Consider the following 23017-nt stretch of genomic DNA (forward strand, 5'->3'; position numbering starts at 1 on the left):
ACAGATGACCATGGACAATTGGACATCTCCCAGTTTTATCTACCAACTTGAAAGGCTCTAGTGAAATAGTCTGACTGTTTCTTGGAATAACTACACGTGCAGAAAAATTCAAGTTGAAAAATGATTTGACATATTTGATGTGCTTTTTCACTTTATTTGAAAAATTCATTTGGCCTTCGAAATTTGCATTCCGTCAAAGAGCTTAGAGGGGATTTCTGATGTGTTAGCATATTCTTACCTGAAGCCACCATTGACAGTTGTCCATTGGATCCTCTGACTAGTAAAATTTGCGCATTAATTCTCGGCTCACTGTTTATGCAGAATTTTTTGTAAGTGAAAATTGAGGCTTTTACATCAGCACAGTATATTCCACATCGAGGGTGGTTTGGGTATTTCTTAGAAATTTGGTCTGACAATGATTGATGGATACTTTTCCCTTGTTGCAATGATAGATTGATAACTGGCAACCTTTGCTATGGTAGATTGATATATTTTTCCTTCTTTGAACTGGTAAATTTGCTGCTCGCTACCAACCTCTTGCTCTTTGTGGCCAAACAATACTCTCATCAAGTAGAAGGGTGCAACCTCTATGGGGCATGCTCCTTGTCGGCTCACTTTGTGCTTGAGAGTTGGCCTCCTTGCGAGTGGCCTTGATTTCTCCTAAGCTCTCCAGGAGGAGTGAGCGAAGTCATCATCAGGTTTGGAGGTGGTACAATGAAGTGGAGTCCCAAAGTTGGATTGAACCAAGGGCTTCCAGGCATGGCGAGCGGGGGAGGGGGCTTTGGTGCCATGTTCGGGGAGTAAGCAATGTCAAAGGTTTGGGCTCGACGGGTCCGGACTCCCTTGAAGCCATGTGATTCATCCAAAGTTGGTTGAATGGCCGGGTGTCCCCTCATAGGAGACATTTGAAGCTTGTATTTGTGCGGCGGTACTTCAGTGCCAACCGGTATGGCTTGGGGAGGCTTCACCAATGCTCATATGTATCCAATGTTACTTGGACGATGATTCGCCTTTTATCTCTGATACTCTGGTGGCGACACTTTTATTTTGTGAGCGATGATTCGCCTTCAGCCTAAACTTGCTTGTGTGGGGCTATGTAGCTTCGGCGATCGCGCCTTCACACAATGGTTGGCCAAGGCATCATTGTTGTTGTTGTGGAAACAACTGGAGATTAGGGCTCGAGGCAGTATCATTGGTAGCATGATCGCAACAAAGACTAATTGGGCGTATGTATAACGGCCTTAGCCAACTAAACAAACAACCTTAGAGCGAAGTTTGTCATACACTAGCAAATTCGACACTCTTAGAACATAGATTCAGACTTCTCGATAGAGTACTACCTAGTAGACTAGTAGGGTAAGTTGTACAAGACTCCTCAGCACCCTCTCCAAACTTCTCCTATGCTCATGGAGGGTTTATATAGCCTATCGATCCTTGACAAATGACAAAAAAAAAAACTACCATTAAGGCGATAGATGCAGGATAAAATCTTTGGTCCATAGGTCCACAGTGAACTACTAGAGGGGAAGAGTTCATAGATCACGGAGACAACTTTTGTTCTTGGGCCTTAGTGTATGCTTTGATGGGCTAAATAGGATCGCCAGGTGGGGTTACTGTTCTCACAAGACAGCCCATATTGACAAGGGGTGCCATAAAAGAACTCTTTGTGAATCTGTAATCTGCTAACCAGTTATCACTTCTGCTATAGCAAAACAAGATGATGACACATCGTTATACAGTCTGAATGTTTCAAGTTCGGCAACAATTATATGACAATAACAAGAACAGATCGACATTACTATATATAACATGCATACACAGCGTACATATTTCAAAATACTAAATGTACATTTTGAAGTTTGACAGCACAACCCCCAAAAAAAAGTATTATGGCGCGATGAGCCCGTTTGATTGAACAGGTGTTCTCCCTGGCTTAGCAGCATCATTTATATAACGGGCAAATTTTATGTCCCATTGTGGATCAAAATAGATTGAATCCTCTTCAGGCAACCAGCCCATAAACTCACTTCTGCGCATCCCATGGTAGATAAGTTCATCAATGGTGAGTCCATATCCATCAGAAGCAATTTCTTCAAACTCTGCATCACACCCATGGTATGTTCCAGAAGAAGGATGCACAAGTCTGGTCCCTCTGTACTCACAGTGGTAACAACGGCCTTTTCACAGAGCAAAACAAGAAACGATAATTAGCTGCAAGTCATCACAACAGACCAAAACCACCTTCTAAATGACAAAGTGTCTCGCGTTAACAGTCAAGTAAATATTATGCTTATAGATAAAACAGTTTCAGCATCTACCACTGCACATAGCACAAAAGGGGTATTTGAGGACAACAGCCTAACAATCCATTTCAATCAATCATCCACAGAGGGTATAGCAAACATAAAAACCAGTGCCTAGTGTTTGTGTGTTGGTTTATGAATGCGTGCAAAACTAGTAAAGCAGCATCTATTAATGCAGAAAGCTTAAGCAGGCACAAGAAAAGTTTACCATCATCGGTTGATGGATCTACCACACAACAACGCAGCACATTTTCATCTTCATCAACATTGCTACATTCAACGAAAAACAGAGTGGGGGCTGTGCCAGCTTCAGAAGGTGAACCCTTTGGTGCTGCATAGAAGTTGATATGACAGTATGGGTACCCATCTGCGAGGTCGTAGAAACCGTACTCCCCATTCTCTGTTACTTGTGCATTCACACCACATATAACATGAAGTTGATACTCAATTCCCTCCTACAAGAAGGCAGACAGTGTAATAAATCAGTGAGCACATTAGCAGTAGTGAAGATCGATTGGAAAATGAACCCACCACAGATTGCTTTGAAAATTCTCTCAGTGCAGCTTCAACCGTGTCACGAAAGAAAATTTGATCAACCTCGAACCTTGCCTGGCGGCGTGAGACAAAACTAGACGCACGGGGCGTCAATTTGGGAACTTTCTGGACTGACGGCCTTAGAGATATCAACAGGGCAGAGATGTCACCGACTTCTCTGGAGGATAACGTGTGTGCAGTGGTTTTCACAAGTGATCGCACAGAGGACATGACTGATGGCGCAGTTGACAGGGCAAACTCTCGTAGCGCTTTTGGGTTCGGATGACATGCTACCCGAGCGGCCATCTTGTACGCTTTCTTATAGGATCCAGACAAATGATGATGTTCTAGCTGCAGCTTTGCAATGGCTTCACGAAGGTTGGCATTAGCCTTAAGTAGATATAACATGGCGACATTCTCGGCGAGTTCAGGGAACAGGGCACGAACAAATGTCACAAGGCCAGCCATTGAGCGTTGTTCCAAGCGTGCAAGGCTTTTAGTGCAGAGCATGTCTATCAGAAACTCATCTTGAGCTGGGAATGCAGTGTCATACCAAATGGTGTTGAGTAGGACGTTGGAGACAGGGTCATCAATGGGGCCAAAGCAGTAACCAGCCTTGAGGAGGCCGCGATGGTGGCGCTGGCACAAGGCGTCCCTTGGAAGGTCTGCAATTGCCTCCAGGTAGATACTGTGGATTTTACCAAGAAGCACAGAGCTAACGGACGCCCTTAGTTCAAGGGGAACCTTCATCCCCTTGTTGCATTTCATCCACCTAGTGAGATGCGATCTTAGAGTTCGAATCTGAGACGCATCGAGGTGGCCAAGCCCGAGCCCCAGCTGAGGTAAAGTGGGGAGCAACTTGTGAAGACGGTCGGTGGTGTCTGGTGGTGAAGTCGGAGGGGATGACATGGATGACCAGTTGGCCGTGAATGTGGAAGGGCAGGGGTGCTTCGCCGTGGTGGCGGCGCACTTGAGGGCCACCGTGACGGCGGTGGTCAATGGAGCTATCTTGGTGGTAAGGGGGGAGGAGCAGATGGCCGATGTGATCCCACGGTCGAGCTGGACGAGGCGGGCAGCCAAATCGAGATCAGCTTTGGCCAGCCGTAGGTAGCGCAGAGCTTCCCGCCTGTGTAGGTAGCGGAAGCGGCAGACGAGGAAGGTGACGAGGCCGCTGAGCGACCGCTGGACGACGCCGTCCCTGGAATCTTGGAGCAAGTCTGCCTCAATCTGCGATCTTCTCTTCCTCTTCTTCGACATCTTCTTGGCGGCGCCGTCGTCCTTGCTGCTGGACACGGTGTTGAAGATGATGTTGGAGACGGGGTCGAGGAGCCCGAAGCAGAAGCCGGCGCCGAGGAGCGAGGGGATGAGCTCCGGCAGCTCCTTCAACGGCAGCCGGCCGAGCGCCTCCTTGTAGTGCCCACGGATGTGGCCCAGAACCTCGGACGCGTCGCTGGAGCGCTGTTGCGGACTGCTCGCCTTGTCGTCCATCGGAGCGACTTCTTTCTTTCGCAGGCGCGGCGGCGGCGGCGGCGGCGCCGTGAGAGGGTGTAGGTCTAGGGTTTGTTAGGATATGAACGCTATACCGCTGCGCACTTCGGACGGAACCAAACCTGTCCAAACGGGCCGGTCTTGTCGGGCCAGCACGATAGCCCGTGTGCCTGGCCCGTCACGGGCCGGCACGGCACGTGGTTTTGTGGGCCGTGCCTGGCACGTGGCCCGGCTAGGGCCGTGCCTGGCACGTGGCCCGGCTAGGGCCGTGCCTGGGCTGCCTTGCCAGGCACGCGTGCCAGCCCGGCACGGCACGACTAGCGAGCGGGGAGGAGTGCCTCGTAGTACAATCGACAGGCAAGACGGCGTTTCCTATTTGACGCCCGCGAGCGTCCGGATGCTGCGCTTCCGCTGAAGCGCTCGAGAGAGCACCGCGAAACGGGCCGGCCCAATTCCAGCGTCAAAGCAGGCAAACTGGTTTTGGGAACCTTCTAGAAGGATCCCTCAACCGACTTTTTGTCTGTTTTTTTTTCTTTTTGCCGGTTTTCTGTTTTTTCTCTGTTTTCCTTCTCCTTTTTCTTTTTCTTTTTTGTTGTGTTTTTTTTCATTTCTGCTTCGATTTCTTTCCTTTTTCCCTTTCCTTTTATTTATCCCTTTTCGTTTTTATTGTATCCTTTGTTTTCAGAAACGTTTTTCATTTTGCTCATGATTTCAAAAATTGTTCACAGTTTCAAATTTGGTTCACTTTTAAAAAAAATTGTCCACAATTCAAAAAATTGTTCATCGTATATCACTAAATTATTCAACATGTATTTACATTTTGTTTAGCATATATCACAAAAATGTTCAATGTGTAGCTCAAATTGTTCAGCGTATATTACACAAAATGTTCAATGTATATTTAAAAGTTGTTCATCGTATATCACAAAAAAGTTCAACGTGTTTTAAATATTGTTCGGTGTTTATCACAAAAATGTTCAATGTGTAGCTAAAATTTGTTTATCCTACATAAAAGAATCAATAAATGTTTGAATTCATAATTGTATTCATGTTTTAATAATTTTCACTTTTTTAAAAAATACCTTTTAAATTTTTGTTCTAGTTTTGAAATTTGTTCAAAAAAACATTATACATATTTTAAGGAAGATTAAAAAACGAGATGCCGGTGCACATAGCACTTCAGGGGTGGCGCAGTTATTAAAGTTAAAGACATGTCCAGTTCCTTTATGCAGTGGTTGGCAACGCTCTTATCCAGAGTGAGGTCGAGAGCTCGACTCCATCCTACGCTGGTATTTTTTTCCGTTTTTATTATGTTCCCTCGACTCCTAGGAATGGGCCGGCCCGCTTGCGCGAAACCTTCAGTGAAGCCTCCCCTGTTTGACGCTAACGAGCGTCGAACAGGAGCTCTCAGGCAAGACTAGCGGAAGGAGGATTGTTTTGTCTAAAAAAAGACTAGCGAGCGGTGGGAGCGGCGCTTCGTACGATCGATCGATTAAAAAATTCATGCGCTAGTGCGCTCCCTTTTTTTCTTCGAGGCAACGCTAGTGCACTCCTGGCAACGAGCAGTCAAGGGCGTCCCGTGCTTGCGTGCCGAGAGCTCCTATGCGCTGCCCGCTGCGGCAAATTGTCGAGCGGACGCACAGGCGCGTCTCCAGCTGGGCCGGCCCATTCGCGCAACGCATTGTAAAAATCCCAAAAAACTCTTCTCGAGAGAGGGATCGAACCAGGGACCTCCATCTTTGTATGCACGAGCATAGCCATCGCGATAGAAAAGCTTTCTTGGTTTGCTACGGCGTGCGGAGCTAAATATAATGGAGACCCGAACATTTTCTCAAATTCCTAACACGAAAATTATTTTGAAAAGGTGTTTCTTAAAAAGAGATCACTTTCCAAATTTTAGATGAAAAACTAAAAGGCTTGAACAAATTTTTGATAAAATGAACACTTTTTAAAATGTCAAACATTTCTTAAATTTAGAGAACAAAATTTTGAAATCGAGAACAAAATTTTGAAATCGAGAACAAAATTTGAACATGAACATTTTTTTAAAGCACAAACATTTTTTTAATCTTGAGAACAAATTTTGAAATAGAGAACAAATTTGTAAGCGCGGAAATTTGAGAACAAAATTTGAACATGATCATTTTTTAAAGGACGGACATTTTTTTAATCTTGAGAACAAAATTTGAAACAGAGAACAAATTTGGAAGCACGGATTTTTTTAAAAGCATGAACATTTTTTTGAATATTGAGAACAAATTTTGAAACGTAGAACAAATTTGAAAGCGCGAACAATTTCTTAAAGCACGAACATTTTTTGAATATTGAGAAGAAATTTGAAAAATCCCGTATATATTTGGAAGCGCAAACATATTTTGAAAACCTGAACAAAAAAGTTGAAGTTCGATACATTATATTAAGTTCGAAAGTTTTGCACTTTTTTGTGTAACGAGAACAATTGTTGAATTTGGAGAACAATTTTTAAAAAATTGAACATTTTATGGAAAGGCAAACAAAATTTGAATATTTTGAAAAAAGAGAGAAGAAAAAGAAAAAGAAATAAGAAACCAAATAAAGAAAACAAACAGAAAAAACGAAAAAGGAAACAGAAAGGAATTTGAAAATCTGAAGAACAAAAAGGAAATAGAAAGAGAAGAAAAGGAATTGAAAAAATGAAATAAAGAAACAGAAAAACAAAGAAAGAAGAAAAAAAGAAAAAGAAAAAAGAAAAAGAAAAAAAAACGAAAAAACCGATGAAAGCAACGAAAACCCGGTTCAGGGAACCTTTTAGAAGGTTCACAAAACCGGATTGGGCAGTTGGTAACGTATCTAAGTGGGCCGGCCCAGGCAGCGTCGCTCGGTTGTTCCCCCTGTGCGAAGCGCCAGCATTTTGCTGCAGTGAGCGGCCAATAGGAAATTCCTTGCGTGCCTACCGGGCCAGCGTGCCAGCACGTTTAAGTCAGGGGCCGTGCCTGAGCCTCGGATGTCAGCACGCGTGCCGGCCCGACACGGCCCGTGTACTAAGCGTGCCTGGCCGGGCCGTGCTGTGCCTGGCCCGTGTAGCTCAGGCCGGGCCGTGCCGTGCCGGGCAGGCCCATTTGGCCAGGTATGGACGGAACTAAGGATGAACTGGACTATGCGGGCCTGTCCACTTCCTTGGCGGATCTTCAGTATTGGGCTGACCCGAATTCACTATTTTACGGGCTATTTGATTTTTATATATAGAAAAAGCTTTTTCTTTTTTGAACCTGGGGGAGGGAGGGGAGGGTCCTCACTTTTTTAACACACTACAGACGCAGACGCTCATAAATATGCACATATACTCACCCTTATGAACGCACGCACACCCTGCTCCTATAAGCACCTCCAAGAGACTGAGCCGACACATTATCTTAAGATTGATGGAGTCATCACAAACGCCTTCCCAGTCGACAAGAACATCTCCTCCCACTGAACGCACATCATCTAGAAGATCTCAAATAAATCCAGGAAAATGCGAGCACCGGTGTCAAGTCTAGAAGTTGAACCCTAATTGGTTGGGATACCCTCATAACAATCCAACCACAAGTTGGTTTGCAGGAGGGTCCTCACTTGAATACAATACTCAAAAAGGCCACAAGTGGCCAAGTTACAGGGTTGCGCTAGAGCGTGAGGCAAGGTATTTGCCGCCATGATATGTTAAACCTTCTGCTTTGGATCTGTAAATGTCCAAAGTGTAAAGTCACTAACAATGTTTTGAATAGTTCCATCAATCGAGTGAGACTCATTAGGGAAGACCTTTGTGTTCCTAGAGTACCAAATCTTCCCAAGGATGAAGAGGGCAACCGAGGCCAAATGTCTTTGTCGAGGCCAAGTGGGGAGGACACATCCCAAAATTTTATCGATGGAGGTTGGAGTGTGGAGGCTGAACGCTGCCCAAACCTGAGAGGCCACGGGACTGTTAGGGAACGTAGTAATTCAAAAAAATTCCTACGATCACACAAGATCTATCTAGGAGAAGTATAGCAACGAGTGGGGAGAGTGTGTCCACGTACCCTCATAGACCAAAAGTGGAAGCGTTCAGTAACGAGGTTGATGTAGTCGAACGTCTTCAGGATCCAAACGATCCAAGTACCGAACGTACGACACCTCCGTGTTCAGCACACATTCAGCACGATGACGTCCCTCGAGCTCTTGATCCAGTAGAGGGTCGAGGGAGAGTTCCGTCAGCACGACGGCGTGGCGACGGTGTTGGTGATGTGATCCGCGCAGGGCTTCGCCTAAGCACTACGATAATATGACCAAGGTGGTAAACTGTGGAGGGGGGCACCGCACACGGCTAAGAAACAACTGTTGTGCCTTTGGGGTGCCCCCTGGCCACGTATATAAAGGAGGGGGGAGAGAGGCCGACAGACAGGAGGGGCGCGCCATGGGGGGAGTCCTACTTGGAATCCTAGTCCAAGTAAGATTCGGCTCCCCCCTTTTCCCTTCTTCCACCGGATGGAATAGGAAGGAGAGGGAGAGGGAAAGGGAAGGGGGCGCCGCCCCTTCCTCCTTGTCCTATTCGGACTCCCTAGGAGGGGGGGTGCACGGCCACCCCCCGCGGGCTTCCCTCTCTCTCCCTTAGGCCCATGTTGGCCCAACACTTCCCCCGGGGCGGTTCCGGTAACCCCTCGGTACTCCGGAAAAAAAATACCCGAATCACTCGGAATCATTCCGATATCCGAATACAACCTTCCAATATATGAATCTTTACCTATCGACCATTTCGAGACTCCTCGTCATGTCCGTGATCTCATCTGGGACTCCGAAAAAACTTCGATCACCAAAACACATAACTCATAATACAAATCGTCATCGAACATTAAGCGTGCGGACCCTACGGGTTCGAGAACTATGTAGACATGACCGAGATACATCTCCGGTCAATAACCAATAGCAGAACCTGGATGCTCATATTGGCTCCTACATATTCTACAAAGATCTTTATCGGTCAAACCGCATAACAACATACGTTGTTCCCTTTGTCATCGGTATGTTACTTGCCCAAGATTCGATCGTCGGTATCATCATACCTAGTTCAATCTTGTTACTAGCAAGTCTCTTTACTCGTTCCGTAATGCATCATCCCGTAACTAACTTATTAGTCACATCGCTTGCAAGGCTTATAGTGATGTGCATTACCGAGAGGGCCCAGAGATACCTCTCCGATACACGGAGTGACAAATCCTAATCTCAATCTATGCCAACTCAACAAACACCTTTGGAGACACCTGTAGAGCATCTTTATAATCACCCAGTTACGTTGTGACGTTTGATAGCACACATGGTGTTCCTCCGGTATTTGGGAGTTGCATAATCTCATAGTCAGAGGAACATGTATAAGTCATGAAGAAAGCAATAGCAATAAGACTAAACGATCATTATGCTAAGCTAACAGATGGGTCTTGTCCATCACATCATTCTCTAATGATGTGATCCCGTTGATCAAATGACAACACATGTCCATGGTCAGGAAACTTAACCATCTTTGATTAACGAGCTAGTCAAGTAGAGGCATACGAGGGACACTCTGTTTTGTCTATGTATTCACACATGTACTAAGTTTTCGGTTAATACAATTCTAGCATGAATAATAAACATTTATCATGATATAAGGAAATATAAATAACAACTTTGTTATTGCCTCTAGGGCATATTTCCTTCAGTCTCCCACTTGCACTAGAGTCAATAATCTAGATTACATAGTAGTGATTCTAACACCCATGGAGTCTTGGTGTTGATCATGTTTTGCTCGTGGAAGAGGCTTAGTCAACGGGTCTGCAATATTCAGATCCATATGTATTTTGCAAATATCTATGTCTCCCTCCTTGACTTGATCACGAATGGATTGAAGCATCTCTTGATGTGTTTGGTTCTCTTGTGAAATCTGGATTCTTTCGCCAAGGCAAATGCCCCAGTATTGTCACAAAAGATTTTCATTGGACCCGATGCACTAGGTATTACACCTAGATTGGATATGAAATCCTTCATCTGGACTCCTTCATTTGCTGCTTCCGAAGCAGCTATGTACTCCGCTTCACACGTAGATCCCGCCACGATGCTCTTCTTGGAACTGCACCAACTGACAATTCCACCATTCAATATAAATACGTATCCGGTTTGTGACTTTGAGTCATCCATATCCGTGTAAAAGCTTGCATCGACGTAACCATTTACGACGAGCTCTTTGTCACCTCCATAAATGAGAAACATATCCTTAGTCCTTTTCAGGTATTTCAGGATGTTCTTGACCGCTGTCTAGTGATCCACTCCTATATTACTTTGGTACCTCCCTGCTAAACTTATAGCAAGGCACACATCAGGTCTGGTACACAGCATTGCATACATGATAGAACCTATGGTTGAGGCATAGGGAATGACTTTCATTTTCTCCCTATCTTCTGCAGTGGTCGGGCATTGAGTCTGACTCAACTTCACACCTTGTAACACAGGCAAGAACCCTTTCTTTGACTGATCCATTTTGAACTTCTTCACAACTTTATCAAGGTATGTGCTTTGTGAAAGTCCAATTAAGCGTCTTGATCTATCTCTATAGATCTTGATGCCCAATATATAAGCAGGTTCACCGAGGTCTTTCATTGAAAAATTCTTATTCAAGTATCCTTTGATGCTATCGAGAAATTCTGTATCATTTCCAATCAACAATATGTCATCCACATATAATATCAGAAATGCTACAGAGCTCCCACTCACTTTCTTGTAAATACATGCTTCTCCAAAAGTCTGTATAAAACCATATGCTTTGACCACACTATCAAAGCGTATATTCCCACTCCGAGATGCCTGCACCAGTCCATAAATGGATCGATGGAGCTTGCACACTTTGTTAGCACCTTTAGGATCGACAAAATGTTCTGGTTGCATCATATACAACTCTTCTTTAAGATATCCATTAAGGAATGCAGTTTTGACATCCATTTGCCAAATTTCATAATCATAAAATGCGGCAATTGCTAACATGATTCGGACAGACTTAAGCATCGCTACGGGTGAGAAGGTCTTATCATAGTCAACCTGTTGTGGAAGTGTCACGGCAGATGTCCTAGTGTGAGGACTTAGTCGTGGAGCCATCGCAACTAGGTTAGCTTAAAGGGGTTAAACGGGACAAAGGACATAGGGAGTTTATACTAGTTCGGCCCCTTGCGGTGAAGGTAAAGGCCTAATCCAGATTGAGGTGGTATTGCTTATGTCTCGATTACCAGGGAGCGAATACGCTTGACCTAGCTTTCAATCTCTTGTTTCTTGCCCTAAACCGCCGTTGGGTCATCCCTTTATATACACAGGTTGACGCCCAGCGGCTCACGGAGTCCCGGCCGGCTCATAAACAATGTGTCCGGCTCGGTGACTAATTACACATGCCTTATAATACAAGTCATACACATATGGCGGTTTACCCCTATGGCCTTAAGTAGCCTTTGGGCTTTGGGCCCTTAGCAAGTCTGCTTCATGAACCGCCATCTTCAACATCTTCATGGGCTTTGTCTTGATGAACCGCCATTGGTATAACCCGGCCCCTCCTGGGCAGGTCATACCCAATAGTCATATCCCCAACATTAGGCCCAGGTTGATCTGAACTTGTTCATGTCAATCTTAATCACTTAGAAAAATCCTTCTTCCTTTATTCTTGCGAGATCTTATAACCCGCCATGACGTTGCCTCCTGCGATTGTGGTAACCCACCATGACGTCACCTGTCATTAATATTACACAAAGCCCAAATCTTAATAAATCTTTTCTTTTAATGAACCTCCAAAGATCGAGGCGTCTGCGCCATCACATATCCATTTTTTGGTGTCCTTGATTCCCGCGCATGCCACTTATCCTTCCAGCCTTATAAATAGGGCTAGGGGTTCCTGTCACTTTCCCCTCTTGCCTCTTCGTCTATCTTTAACCTCTCTCTCGCAACGCATCTGCACCTCTGCACACCACCTCCACGACCTCATCGACTTCCTCAACCCCGGATGCTGCATCGACTTGAACGAGACCAGAGAACTGCGGTGCTTCTCCGTTGCTCAGCGGATCCGGTAAGCTCCTTGTCTTCTCCACCATAGATCTCCATTAGGGTTTCTGAAGTTCTTATGAGTTCTTCATTGTTCTTCATCACACCTCTGTTTAATCCTCACTTTCATCCAAAAATGGCCTTTAAAACATGCAGAATCTGTTTCTATCCTTTCTCTTAATCACTGAACATGCTTCCTAGATGCAGAAATCTCGCCAACATATTAGCTCTTCTACTGCTGCAATACTAGGTTTTAATTTTATTTTATTTTCCGAACAGCGTCAGATCCGAAATTGCCTGCCCCAACCTGTGAAACCTGTTTATCCAACACTTAGCAGAATTTTCTCTTGATAGATCTTAAATATCAGTATTGTCATGGAGGCTCACATGACCAGTTATAATTAGCCATATGTCATTATGCCCCATTAAGCCGCCAATGTGAATATATACTGCAGCATTCACCTCCGGCTTAACGAATCAAGTTAAACCGACAAATTTTGTTTCTTTTAGGCTTCTTCCTTCACAATGCCGAAGACAATCACTCTATGTAATTGGGTTCCTTCCATTGTCACCGAAAACACGCTCAAGGACTTTGTTAAAGTCAGCTTTTTACCAGCAAAAGATGTCCCGCATTGGCGCGCTCCCAAGCGAAATGAGAAAAAACCTCAGCCGCAGGATGGTGAGATCATTGTTTTTATTGATCATATGAACCGGGGCTTCTCACCACCTGGATCTAAGTTTTTACGAGACGTTCTACACTTATTTCAACTGCATCTTCAAGACATCGGACCCAACTCCGTGTCAAACATCTGTAATTTTTAAGTATTCTGTGAAGTACACCTTCAAGAGGAGCCCAGTGTTGACCTCTTCAGAGGATATTTTTATCTGAACCGGCAGAACGAATTTACCAATGGCCCCAGCTTAGAAATTGGCGGGATCTCAATTCAACGGAGAAGAGACATTATGTTCCCCTATGCTTTCTTGCCAAGTCACCCCAAATATTGGAAGCAGACATGGTTTTGTTGTAAAGACACCTCTCCGGTTGATGAGAATCCACTAACGATTATCATGTCCAGCGGCTCAATCCAAAACATCATCTTCCCGAAAAGCTTACCTCTGCTGAACGTGTAAAGCTTGCACCCACTATTGCAAAGGTCAAGGCCCTGCTGGGAAATGGGTTAACCGGTGTTGACTTGGTTCGATGCTGGGTTTCCCGGCGAATCATACCCTTGAGCCGCCGATCCGGCTTAATGTGCACTTATACGGGTGGTGTAAAAGATCCACTGCACCCCAGCTCCGTGTGTTTAACTGATAATGCAGTCAATGAAATGACAAAGACCCTTCTGAACGAGATCCTGGAAGACTGTAGCAAAGTGGGACTGAACCCTTTCTGCAAACTTAACCCGCCACCAGATGTGAGTCTCTAAATCACTTATTTTACCTTATCATTCAAATGTTCTATTAACTCAACTTTGATGACTTTCATCGGTTGAATCCAATTTTTGGAAAAAAGGATATGACCATGAAGCTGCCAAGAAGGCGAGGGCCAAACCGAAAGCTGCCAAGAAGAACAAGAAGAAATTAAGCGCTTCCGAGATGTTTGAACTGGACGATAGCTTTGAGTCGAAGGTAGCCATTGATTCCCTTGGCTCCTTTTTCAACTATATTATTGACACTGATTATCATCAGGATGACACGGGGGCCAGTCAAGCGGTCGAAGAAGAGGTAACTATTATTTCCTCCGACTCAACGCATTTGCCAAGATAGAAAATACGACGGGTAACCCAGAAAGTAAGCTTTTCACACCCCTTAGCTCATTTGGATCCTCACTTTCTTTTGAAGCAAGAGCAGCACGAGAACCGACAACAAACTCGGACTAGCGGAGGCGACGAGTTATCCTCCGGCTTAACATATACTCTAGCTCCATGGAAACGTCGACACGAGGTCCTTCCAAATTTAAAATCTTTTTATCCTCTGGCGGGTCTCATTCGCCAGCCACTTAATTCTTCCGATTCAAACTATCAGGAGGCTTCTCGCTCCTCTTCCGACGACTCATCACAGACCCAGCTGTCGGCTTTCAAAACTGCCCCTACGTAACAACAATTACTTTTTATTTTCTACCACCTTGTGCTCTTATATTTGTACTGACCTCTCATAACCCATGCAGTGGAAAGGCAAAACCTAGCAAGAAGGCAAAGGTGATCAAGCCGGCTAAAGACCCCAAAGTCCATGAACCGAGTAGCAAATTCCAGCGTCTGACGCCTCCGTGCAACAACTAGAAGAGCCTGTCCATGATGTCCCACCAGAAATTCCCGACCTCTCCAATGACCGGACAAACATCAATCCTTTGAACACTGAATCATCAAGCCCAATTAAACCATCAGGAACACATGCCAACGATGTTATGATCACTGGCACCGGCTTCAAAGAGATGGGAAAACCTACTGTCTTGGCCAAGCACTCCGCCAAAGAGGAACTTATTGAAAGGCGAAAAGTAAGATTTGACATCGCCAACTATTCTCAGTTGAGCATTAGCGAAGTACTCTCTGGTTATCTCAATCAAGTGCATACCAGCCGCGACCTTGAAGTTGATATGGTGAAGCAAATGTATCAAAAATATGAGGTATGAATTCCTGCTTTAATAAGTTATGTATATCCTGTCAGCCCCCAAGTCTACTGTGTATGATAGGATTGAATATGCTGTAGACTTAGAATAGCCATGAGTATAAAAAACATCTTTGGTAGAATCCTTCAAAGGCCGGCTTTCACCATCCAAGTTAAACCTGGTTTTTAACAATTAGTATTGCGTCCGTAGCCCACAAGGGCCGGTTAGTCAGTATGAACGAACCGGTAGTGTTCACCATTGCTTATAAATGAAAGCTTACTTGTGTAGCCCCCATGAGCCGGCTGTGGTTGTTTACGTCACACCTGGGTCATCATAAGTAGTAATGAAACATGCGCAATATGCATTAGCCCCCAAGTGCCAAGTGCTTTTGCTTGCAAAGTACTTGGGAATTGTTCATATGTGCCTTTGTATGAAGAAATTTTTCGGTACGAATTAGCCCCCAAGTGCCAAGTGTTGTTGCTTGCAAAAGGCTTGGGACTTATATTCCTGTAACCGAATATGAATATGGTTGCAAATCTGTGCTTGTATAGGACGCCACTGCTCAACTTCAATCACAATTGGCTGATGCGAAAACCCGGCTGGAGCATCAAGAATCTGAGACCCGGAAGGCCGACTCAAAATTCAAATTTAGCTTGGCTGAAACAGAAAAGCTGAAAACCAGTTTTGATACTGAGAAAACCACCTAGGAAGAGGAGGACTGCTCTGATACAGCGGGCTGAAAAAGTTGAAGCTGATCTTGAAGAGGTGACCACTAAGCTTACCGGTTTAATATATCGGACATCCCAAATGATTTCGGCTATCTTTGGTAAGTAGCATTGCTAGCACCACAGCGGAGTCTTATCTTTCACGTCAAGAACCAACTCTAATCAATCTGCTATTATTTCACAGGTCTGAGAAGCAGCAATCTTGGTCAAGAGATGCTTGTAAAGCTCAAAGCCGTATATATGCTCGTTGAACAACTATATACTGGAACTCAGCGCATGCTGGCCGTGATTTCTCCAACTAATCAAGCACCCACTCTGTTGAGTGATGGCTTGAAAAAACTTTTTGTTTTGCCTGCTAGGATTGAAGAGATAAAACGTTTAGCTACAAGAGCTGGTGCTGTGACAGCTTTAAGCCGGGCCAAGGCATGGCAAACAGAGTTAGACTCGGTCGAGATGGCTACTGGGTATCCAAGCTTGAAAGAAGATGGCACTCCCTTAGACAAGAAAGACTTCACTGCCTGCGTGAAGGAGATACGTCCCCTGGCCAGCCTGATTGCTGATGAGACAGATATTTGAAAATATCAGCCGGCTTATAATATGGAGAATCAGAAGATGCCCACGCCGGCTTATAAAGTGATGGATCTGATCCCCCCAATCCATAAGCATACTTTCGCCCCTGAAGTTGATCCGTCCGAACTTATAGATGATGAAGCTGAATTCCAAGCCTTGTGTGGCATTGATTGGTCATCACCAAACTTCCAGACGGCAGATGAGGACGAAGAACCGGAGAAGGATGATCCAGAAGCTTCAAGCCGTCAAGGCCAAGAAGATTGATCTGCTGGGCGGTTCATATATTGGATCCTAAAAACACTTAAACATTTGGGCTCGCTGAGTCATGTAATAGTTTAGTTGAACTCTGATCTGCCGTGCCATCATGCATGTTTTGCATTACATAACACTGTTCATCCGCCAGTTGAAGATATGCCTCTTATGCGTATAATGTCATCATGTAGGGCAGACTGTATTTCTTTGTTCTGTGTAAAAACAGATCACAAAAATTGCCCTGGCGGTTTACCGCCGGGCGGGTCACAATGCCCAACGTAAACCTGTTGGTGACTATAAAAGTCCATGACCAGGGCTAGTTTTAACTATAACTTGTATAAAAACAAAGTACCGTACCTGTGATATTTACTTACACTTTTGGCTTAATGAGGGTTATAACCAATTGAGAGCTCCACGTCCTGCTTTCATTAATTCATATTGCCGGCTTGTAACACCAAACACCACAGGGGGTAGCATCCCAGTCATAGAGTACTGTTCTCCGAATATACTGTTTATTATTCCCTGGCGAGACTTAGAGTCTGCCGTCAGGGCGGGTTATAAAAACCCAAAAATTTCTCAAATATGAGACATAGACAAGGCTGCTTGGCCCGACTTGTGAAATCCATATGGTAAGAAAAAGAAGTGATATAAATCCAAGATGGAGAAAAAAAATCCAAAAAACACGAGGCATTTATAGGCCGCCAAGCCAAAATTTTCTTCTTCAATGAAACTAGCATGATAGCCGCTGGAGTATCCGCGCTTTCTGTGAGCCGGCTCTCACATGACCCAATCAACATTTTAACCTGGATAAGTTTAGGGTCTTTAAATGATTGACTTATCGAGACTATGGCGGGGTCGGAGTAGCATCATGCAAAACAGGCCGGTTTAACCAAGTTTGAAATAAGGCGGCTTATGAGCCTGAGCTTCTCCTTGCGTTTTGTAAGCCGACTCTTTCATGACCCAATCAATGTCTTAATCTTAACAAGTTTAGGGTCTCATTTAAGGGATTGACTTGTTAAGAACAGGGCGGGTCATCTAGGATTACCTGGTCGAACAGCATCTTGGATACGGGTCGGATAACCTGGATTTTTGGTGAATACACCTGGCATCCATGCCAATCAAGAGGGTAGTTTCAGCTATGCTCATTGAATAAGAAGCCCCCAAGTGATATATCCCTAAGCTGTGCGTAGTGGGTACCTATGTTTGAACTGTGTTGTGCATCGAGCTCTCTTTGGTCCTTGTTGTTTGGGCGTCGAGCCTTTTAAGTGATCATGTGAAATGACAATAAAAACTTAGTATCGAAGAAGTGAAAACGATAGAGGCCCTGAATTAACAGGGGTGCCAGCTTTGTTATACTTATTATAACATATACATCGTCAAACTATGTACATCACGAGAGCGGGTGGCTCAAGTATAGTAAGGCCGAAGATGAGCAATATTCCACGGCCGACGGGTCTCCTCCTCCCATGTGCGTGAGTCCTTGTGGTCTCGAATGTCGACAAGATAGTATGACCCATTATTCAGATTCTTACTGACCACAAAAGGCCCTTCCCAAGGTGGGGATAGTTTATGCATATTAGTCTGATCCCGGATAAGTCGGAGCACCAAATCGCCTTCTTGAAAGGTTCTGGTCTTAACCCGGCGGCTGTGATAACGGCATAGATCCTGCTGGTAAATCGCCGAACAAGCCACTGCGAGGTCACGCTCCTCACCTAACAGGTCAAGTGCATCCTGACGTGCTTTTTCATTGTCAGCTTCAACATAAGCCGCCACGCGGGGCGAGTCGTGACGGATGTCACTAGGGAGAACCGCCTCTGCTCCGTAAACCATGAAGAAAGGCATGTAACCTGTAGATCTGTTGGGGTATATTGATACTCCATAACACTGAGGGTAACTCCTCCACCCAACAACCCAGTGTCCTATGCAAAGGAACCATAAGCCGGGCTTGATGCCTCTCAAAATTTCTTGATTGGCTCTCTCAGCTTGACCATTGGATTGGGGGTGAGCCACTAATGATACATCAAGTCGAATATGCTCACGTTTACAAAACTCTTTCATAACACCCTTGGACAGATTAGTGCCATTATCAGTTATAATGCTGTGGGGAAAACCAAAGCGGAAAATCACCTTTTTGATGAATTGAACCGCTGTTGCCGCGTCACACTTACTGACCGGCTCTGCTTCAACCCACTTTGTGAAATTGTCAATTGCCACCAAAAGGTGGGTCTTTTTATCCTTGGACCTTTTGAAAGGCCCAACCATATCAAGCCCCCAGACTGCAAGCAGCTAAGTAATTGGAATCATCCTCAATTCTTGAGCCGACACATGAGCCTGTCGTGAAAATTTCTGGCAACCATCACATTTACTGACCAAATCCTCTGCATCAGCATGAGCCACCAGCCAATAAAATCCATGACGAAAAGCTTTAGCCATGAGAGATTTTGAGCCGGCATGATGACCACAATCTCCTTCATGAATCTCGCGAAGAATTTCACGGCCCTCCTCAGAAACACAACGTTGAAACGCCCAGGAAACACTGCAATGGTGCAACTCTCCATTGACAATTGTCATCGACTTAGACCGCCGGGTTATCTGATTGGCCAAAGTTTCATCTTCAGGCAACTCGCCCCGGGTCATATAAGCCAAATATGGAACTGTCCAATCAGGAATAGCATGAAGAGCCACCACCTATTGTGACTCTGGGTCAGGAATGGCATGATCTTCCTTTGTAGGCAACTTAACTGAAGGGTTATGCAGAATATCCAGGAAAGTGTTAGGTGGCACCGGCTTACGCTGGGACCCTAACCAACTCAAAACATCAGCCGCCTCATTCTTCCTGCGATCAAAATGTTCAACTTGATAACCCTTGAAATGACCAACAATAACATCAACCTCGCGGCGATAAGCCGCCATGAGTGGATCTTTAAAATCCCAAGTGCCTGAGACTCGCTGAGCCACCAAATCCGAGTCGCCGAAACATCTCACCCGACTTAAATTCATCTCCTTAGCCATCCGAAGACCATGGAGAAAGGCTTTGTACTCAGCTGCATTGTTAGTATAGGGGAACATCAACCTTAAAACATAACAAAACTTGTCACCTCGTGGGGAAGTCAATACAACTCCAGCCCCCGAGCCTTCCAACTGTCTGGACTCATTGAAATGAATAGTGCAATATGTGTTATCCGACTTCTCTTCCAGTGTGTGCAACTCTGTCCAATCATTAATGAAATCCACAAGTGCTTGAGATTTTATTGCTATGCGAGGCATATATTTCAAACCATGGGGCCCAAACTCAATAGCCCACTTGGCTACCCGACCTGTGGCTTCTCTGTTTTGAATGATATCCCCTAAGGGAGCAGAACTAACCACAGTGATATGATGACCAAAGAAATATTGCTTGAGCTTTCGACTAGCCATGAAGACTACATATACTAGCTTCTGCCAGTGCGGATACCTCTGCTTGGACTTAATAAGCACCTCACTAAGATAATAAACCGGCCTCTGAACTGGATGTTCCTTGCCTGCTTGCTTCCATTCCACCACAATAGCTACACTGACAACCCGGGCATTAGCAGCCACATATAACAACAGTGGCTCCTTATCAATAGGAGCAGCAAGGACTGGCGGCTCAGCTAGCTTCAAAGATTCAAATGATTCATTAGCAGCATCACTCCAGACAAAGTGATCTTTTTTATTCATCATCTGGTACAATGGTATAGCTCTCTCACCCAACCAGCTTATGAACCGGCTTAAGGCCGCAATACGACCCGCTAGACGCTGAACATCATTGATACACGCCGTTTAGCCAATGATGTAATGGACTTGATCTTCTCCGGGTTAGCTTCAATGCCACGTTCAGAAACTAGAAAACCCAAGAGCTTGCCTGATGGCACGCCAAAGACACACTTGGCCGGGTTAAGCATCATCTTGTAGACCCAGAGATTGTCAAATGTCTCTTTCGAATCATCGATCAATGTCTCCTTCTTTCTGGACTTCACCACAATATCATCCACATAAGCATGAACATTGTGCCCAATCTGATCATGAAGACAATTCTGCACACAGTGCTGGTAAGTCGCCTGGGCACTCTTGAGCCCGAAAGGCATAGACACATAGCAGAAGGCTCCAAAAGGAGTGATGAAAGCTGTCTTCTCCTGGTCCTTAACTGCCATCTTGATCTGATGATAACCAGAATAAGCATCCAAAAAACTCAAACTCTCACAGCCCGTCGTAGCATCAATAATTTGATCAATACGAGGGAGAGAAAAAGGATCAACCGGACAGGCTTTGTTTAAGTCTGTGTAGTCCACACACATACGCCAAGTGCCATTCTTCTTAAGTACCAGCACCGGTTTAGCCAACCACTCAGGATGAAAGACTTCAACAATGAACCCAGCCGCCAAGAGCCGAGCCACTTCTTCATCAATGGCCTTACACCTCTCTTCATTAAAACGACGAAGGAATTGCTTGACCGGTTTAAACTTCGGATCAATATTAAGGGTGTGCTCAGCGAGTTCCCTCGGTACACCTGGCATATCAGAAGGTTTCCATGCAAAGATGTCCCGATTCTCATGGATGAACTCGATGAGCGTGCTTTCCTATTTCGGATCCAGATTAGCACTAACGCTGAACTGCTGGGATGAATCGCCAGGAACAAACTCAACCATCTTAGTATCATCTGTCGACTTAAACTTTAATGCCGGATCATGCTTAGTAGTTGGCATTTTCAAAGATGTCCTATCTGCTGGGTCAACATTGTCTTTGTAGAACTTCAACACCTCTGTTGCGCAGATAGATTCAGCATAAGTAGCATCACCTTCTTCACACTCCAAGGCTATCTTGTGACTTCCATGCACTGTGATGGTCCCCTTGTGACCCGACATCTTCAGCTGCAAATAAACATAACAAGGCCTTGCCATGAACTTAGCGTAAGCTGGACCCCAAACAGAGCATGATACGGGCTCTTGATTTTAACCACTTCAAAAGTCAACGTCTCAGATCTAGAATCATACTCATCTCCAAAGGCCACCTCCAATGATATTTTACCCACTGGGTATGTCGACTTACCAGGCACCACTCCATGGAAAACAGTATTGGACGGCTTAAGATATTTGTCAGTTAATCCCATATGATGAAAAGTTTCATAGTAAAGGATATTAATGCTGCTGCCTCCATCCATGAGCACCTTAGTGAATTTATAGCCCCCAACCCGAGGCGCCACCACCAAAGCCAAATGACCCGGATTATCAACCCGGGGCGGGTGATCCTCACGACTCCACACAATGGGCTGCTTAGACCACCTCAAATAATGGGGAACCGCCGGCTCAACGGTGTTTAGTGCCCTTTTATGAAGCTTCTGATCCCTCTTACATAAACTCGTGGTGAAGATGTGGTACTGACCACTATTAAATTGCTTCGGGTTACTCTGATAACCTGACTGCTGCTGCTGACTCCCCTGACTATTTTGTTGGTTGTAACCACCCTGATGACCTTGGCTTTTAAAACCGGAGCTTGAACCGCCACCTCCTCGGACCATGAGCGACGGACCATGAACCGCCATTCGGGCCATGGCTATGCTGGAAAAGATGGGAATCTCTGAATTGCTTCATGATAAAACAATCCTTCCACAAATGTTTAGACGACCTCTCCTTTGTTCCGTGCCTTGGACACGGCTGGTTCATCACTGCTTCGAGGTTGAGTTCTCCCCCTCCAGACTGAGCCGACCTCCCCTTGCGACGCTGGTAATTATTCCGCGCACCAGTGTTGTCCACAAAGTCTAGATTCCCTTTAGCTCTGAGTTTACCATTGCCACCCTGGCTGGCCGGGTTGTGCTGTTGTCCCTTCATGCCGCTACTCTTCTTTCCCTTTCCCGATCTTTCATCATCAGAGTCGGGGTCCTTGGTACTATCAGAGTCGGCATACTTGACAAGGGCCACCATGAGCTCCCCCATGTCACTGCAATGACGCTTAAGCCGCCCAAGCTTCTGCTTGAGAGGGAGGAAACGACAATTTTCTCCAACATTAAAACTATTGAGCCAATGTTGATATTATCTGATGAGTGTATAATATTTGAGACCCGTCGCACCCAACTGGTTGTCGACTCGCCCTCACCTTGAACACAAGAGACTAAATCCATGATTGACATGGGCTTCTTACACGTATCTTTGAAATTTTGAATAAAATGGGCCTTCAGCTCCGACCACGACCCAATGGAGTTGGTGTTGGGGAACGTTGCATAAAATAAAAAAATTCCTACGTTCACAAAGATCAAGCTAGGAGTTCATCCAGCAACGAACGAGAGGAGTGCATCTACATACCCTTGTAGATCGCGAGCAGAAGCGTTCAAGAGAACGGGGTTGAGGGAGTCGTACTCGTCGTGATCCAAATCACCGATGCTCCTAGTGCTGAACGAACAGCACCTCCGCATTCAACACACGTACGGTTGAGGAAGACGTATCCTCCTTCTTGATCCAGCAAGGGGGAAGGAGAGGTTTACGGAG

At 45.2% G+C, this 23017-nt stretch overlaps 1 protein-coding gene across 1 annotated transcript; it reads right to left on the reverse strand.

Annotated features, from left to right (window-relative positions):
• Positions 1-1703: 1703 nt before the first annotated feature.
• On the reverse strand, positions 1704-4406 carry LOC123159898 (uncharacterized). Its single transcript, XM_044577705.1, has 3 exons — positions 2835-4406; positions 2512-2758; positions 1704-2177 (listed from the first exon to the last, which is right to left on the reverse strand). Exons 1-3 carry the CDS (start codon positions 4323-4325, stop codon positions 1888-1890), a joined length of 2028 nt encoding a protein of 675 aa, XP_044433640.1. The 5' UTR covers positions 4326-4406; the 3' UTR covers positions 1704-1887.
• Positions 4407-23017: the final 18611 nt, after the last annotated feature.

The sequence above is a fragment of the Triticum aestivum genome, chromosome 7B (assembly GCF_018294505.1).
Source record: "Triticum aestivum cultivar Chinese Spring chromosome 7B, IWGSC CS RefSeq v2.1, whole genome shotgun sequence".
Classification (NCBI taxonomy): Eukaryota; Viridiplantae; Streptophyta; class Magnoliopsida; order Poales; family Poaceae; genus Triticum; species Triticum aestivum.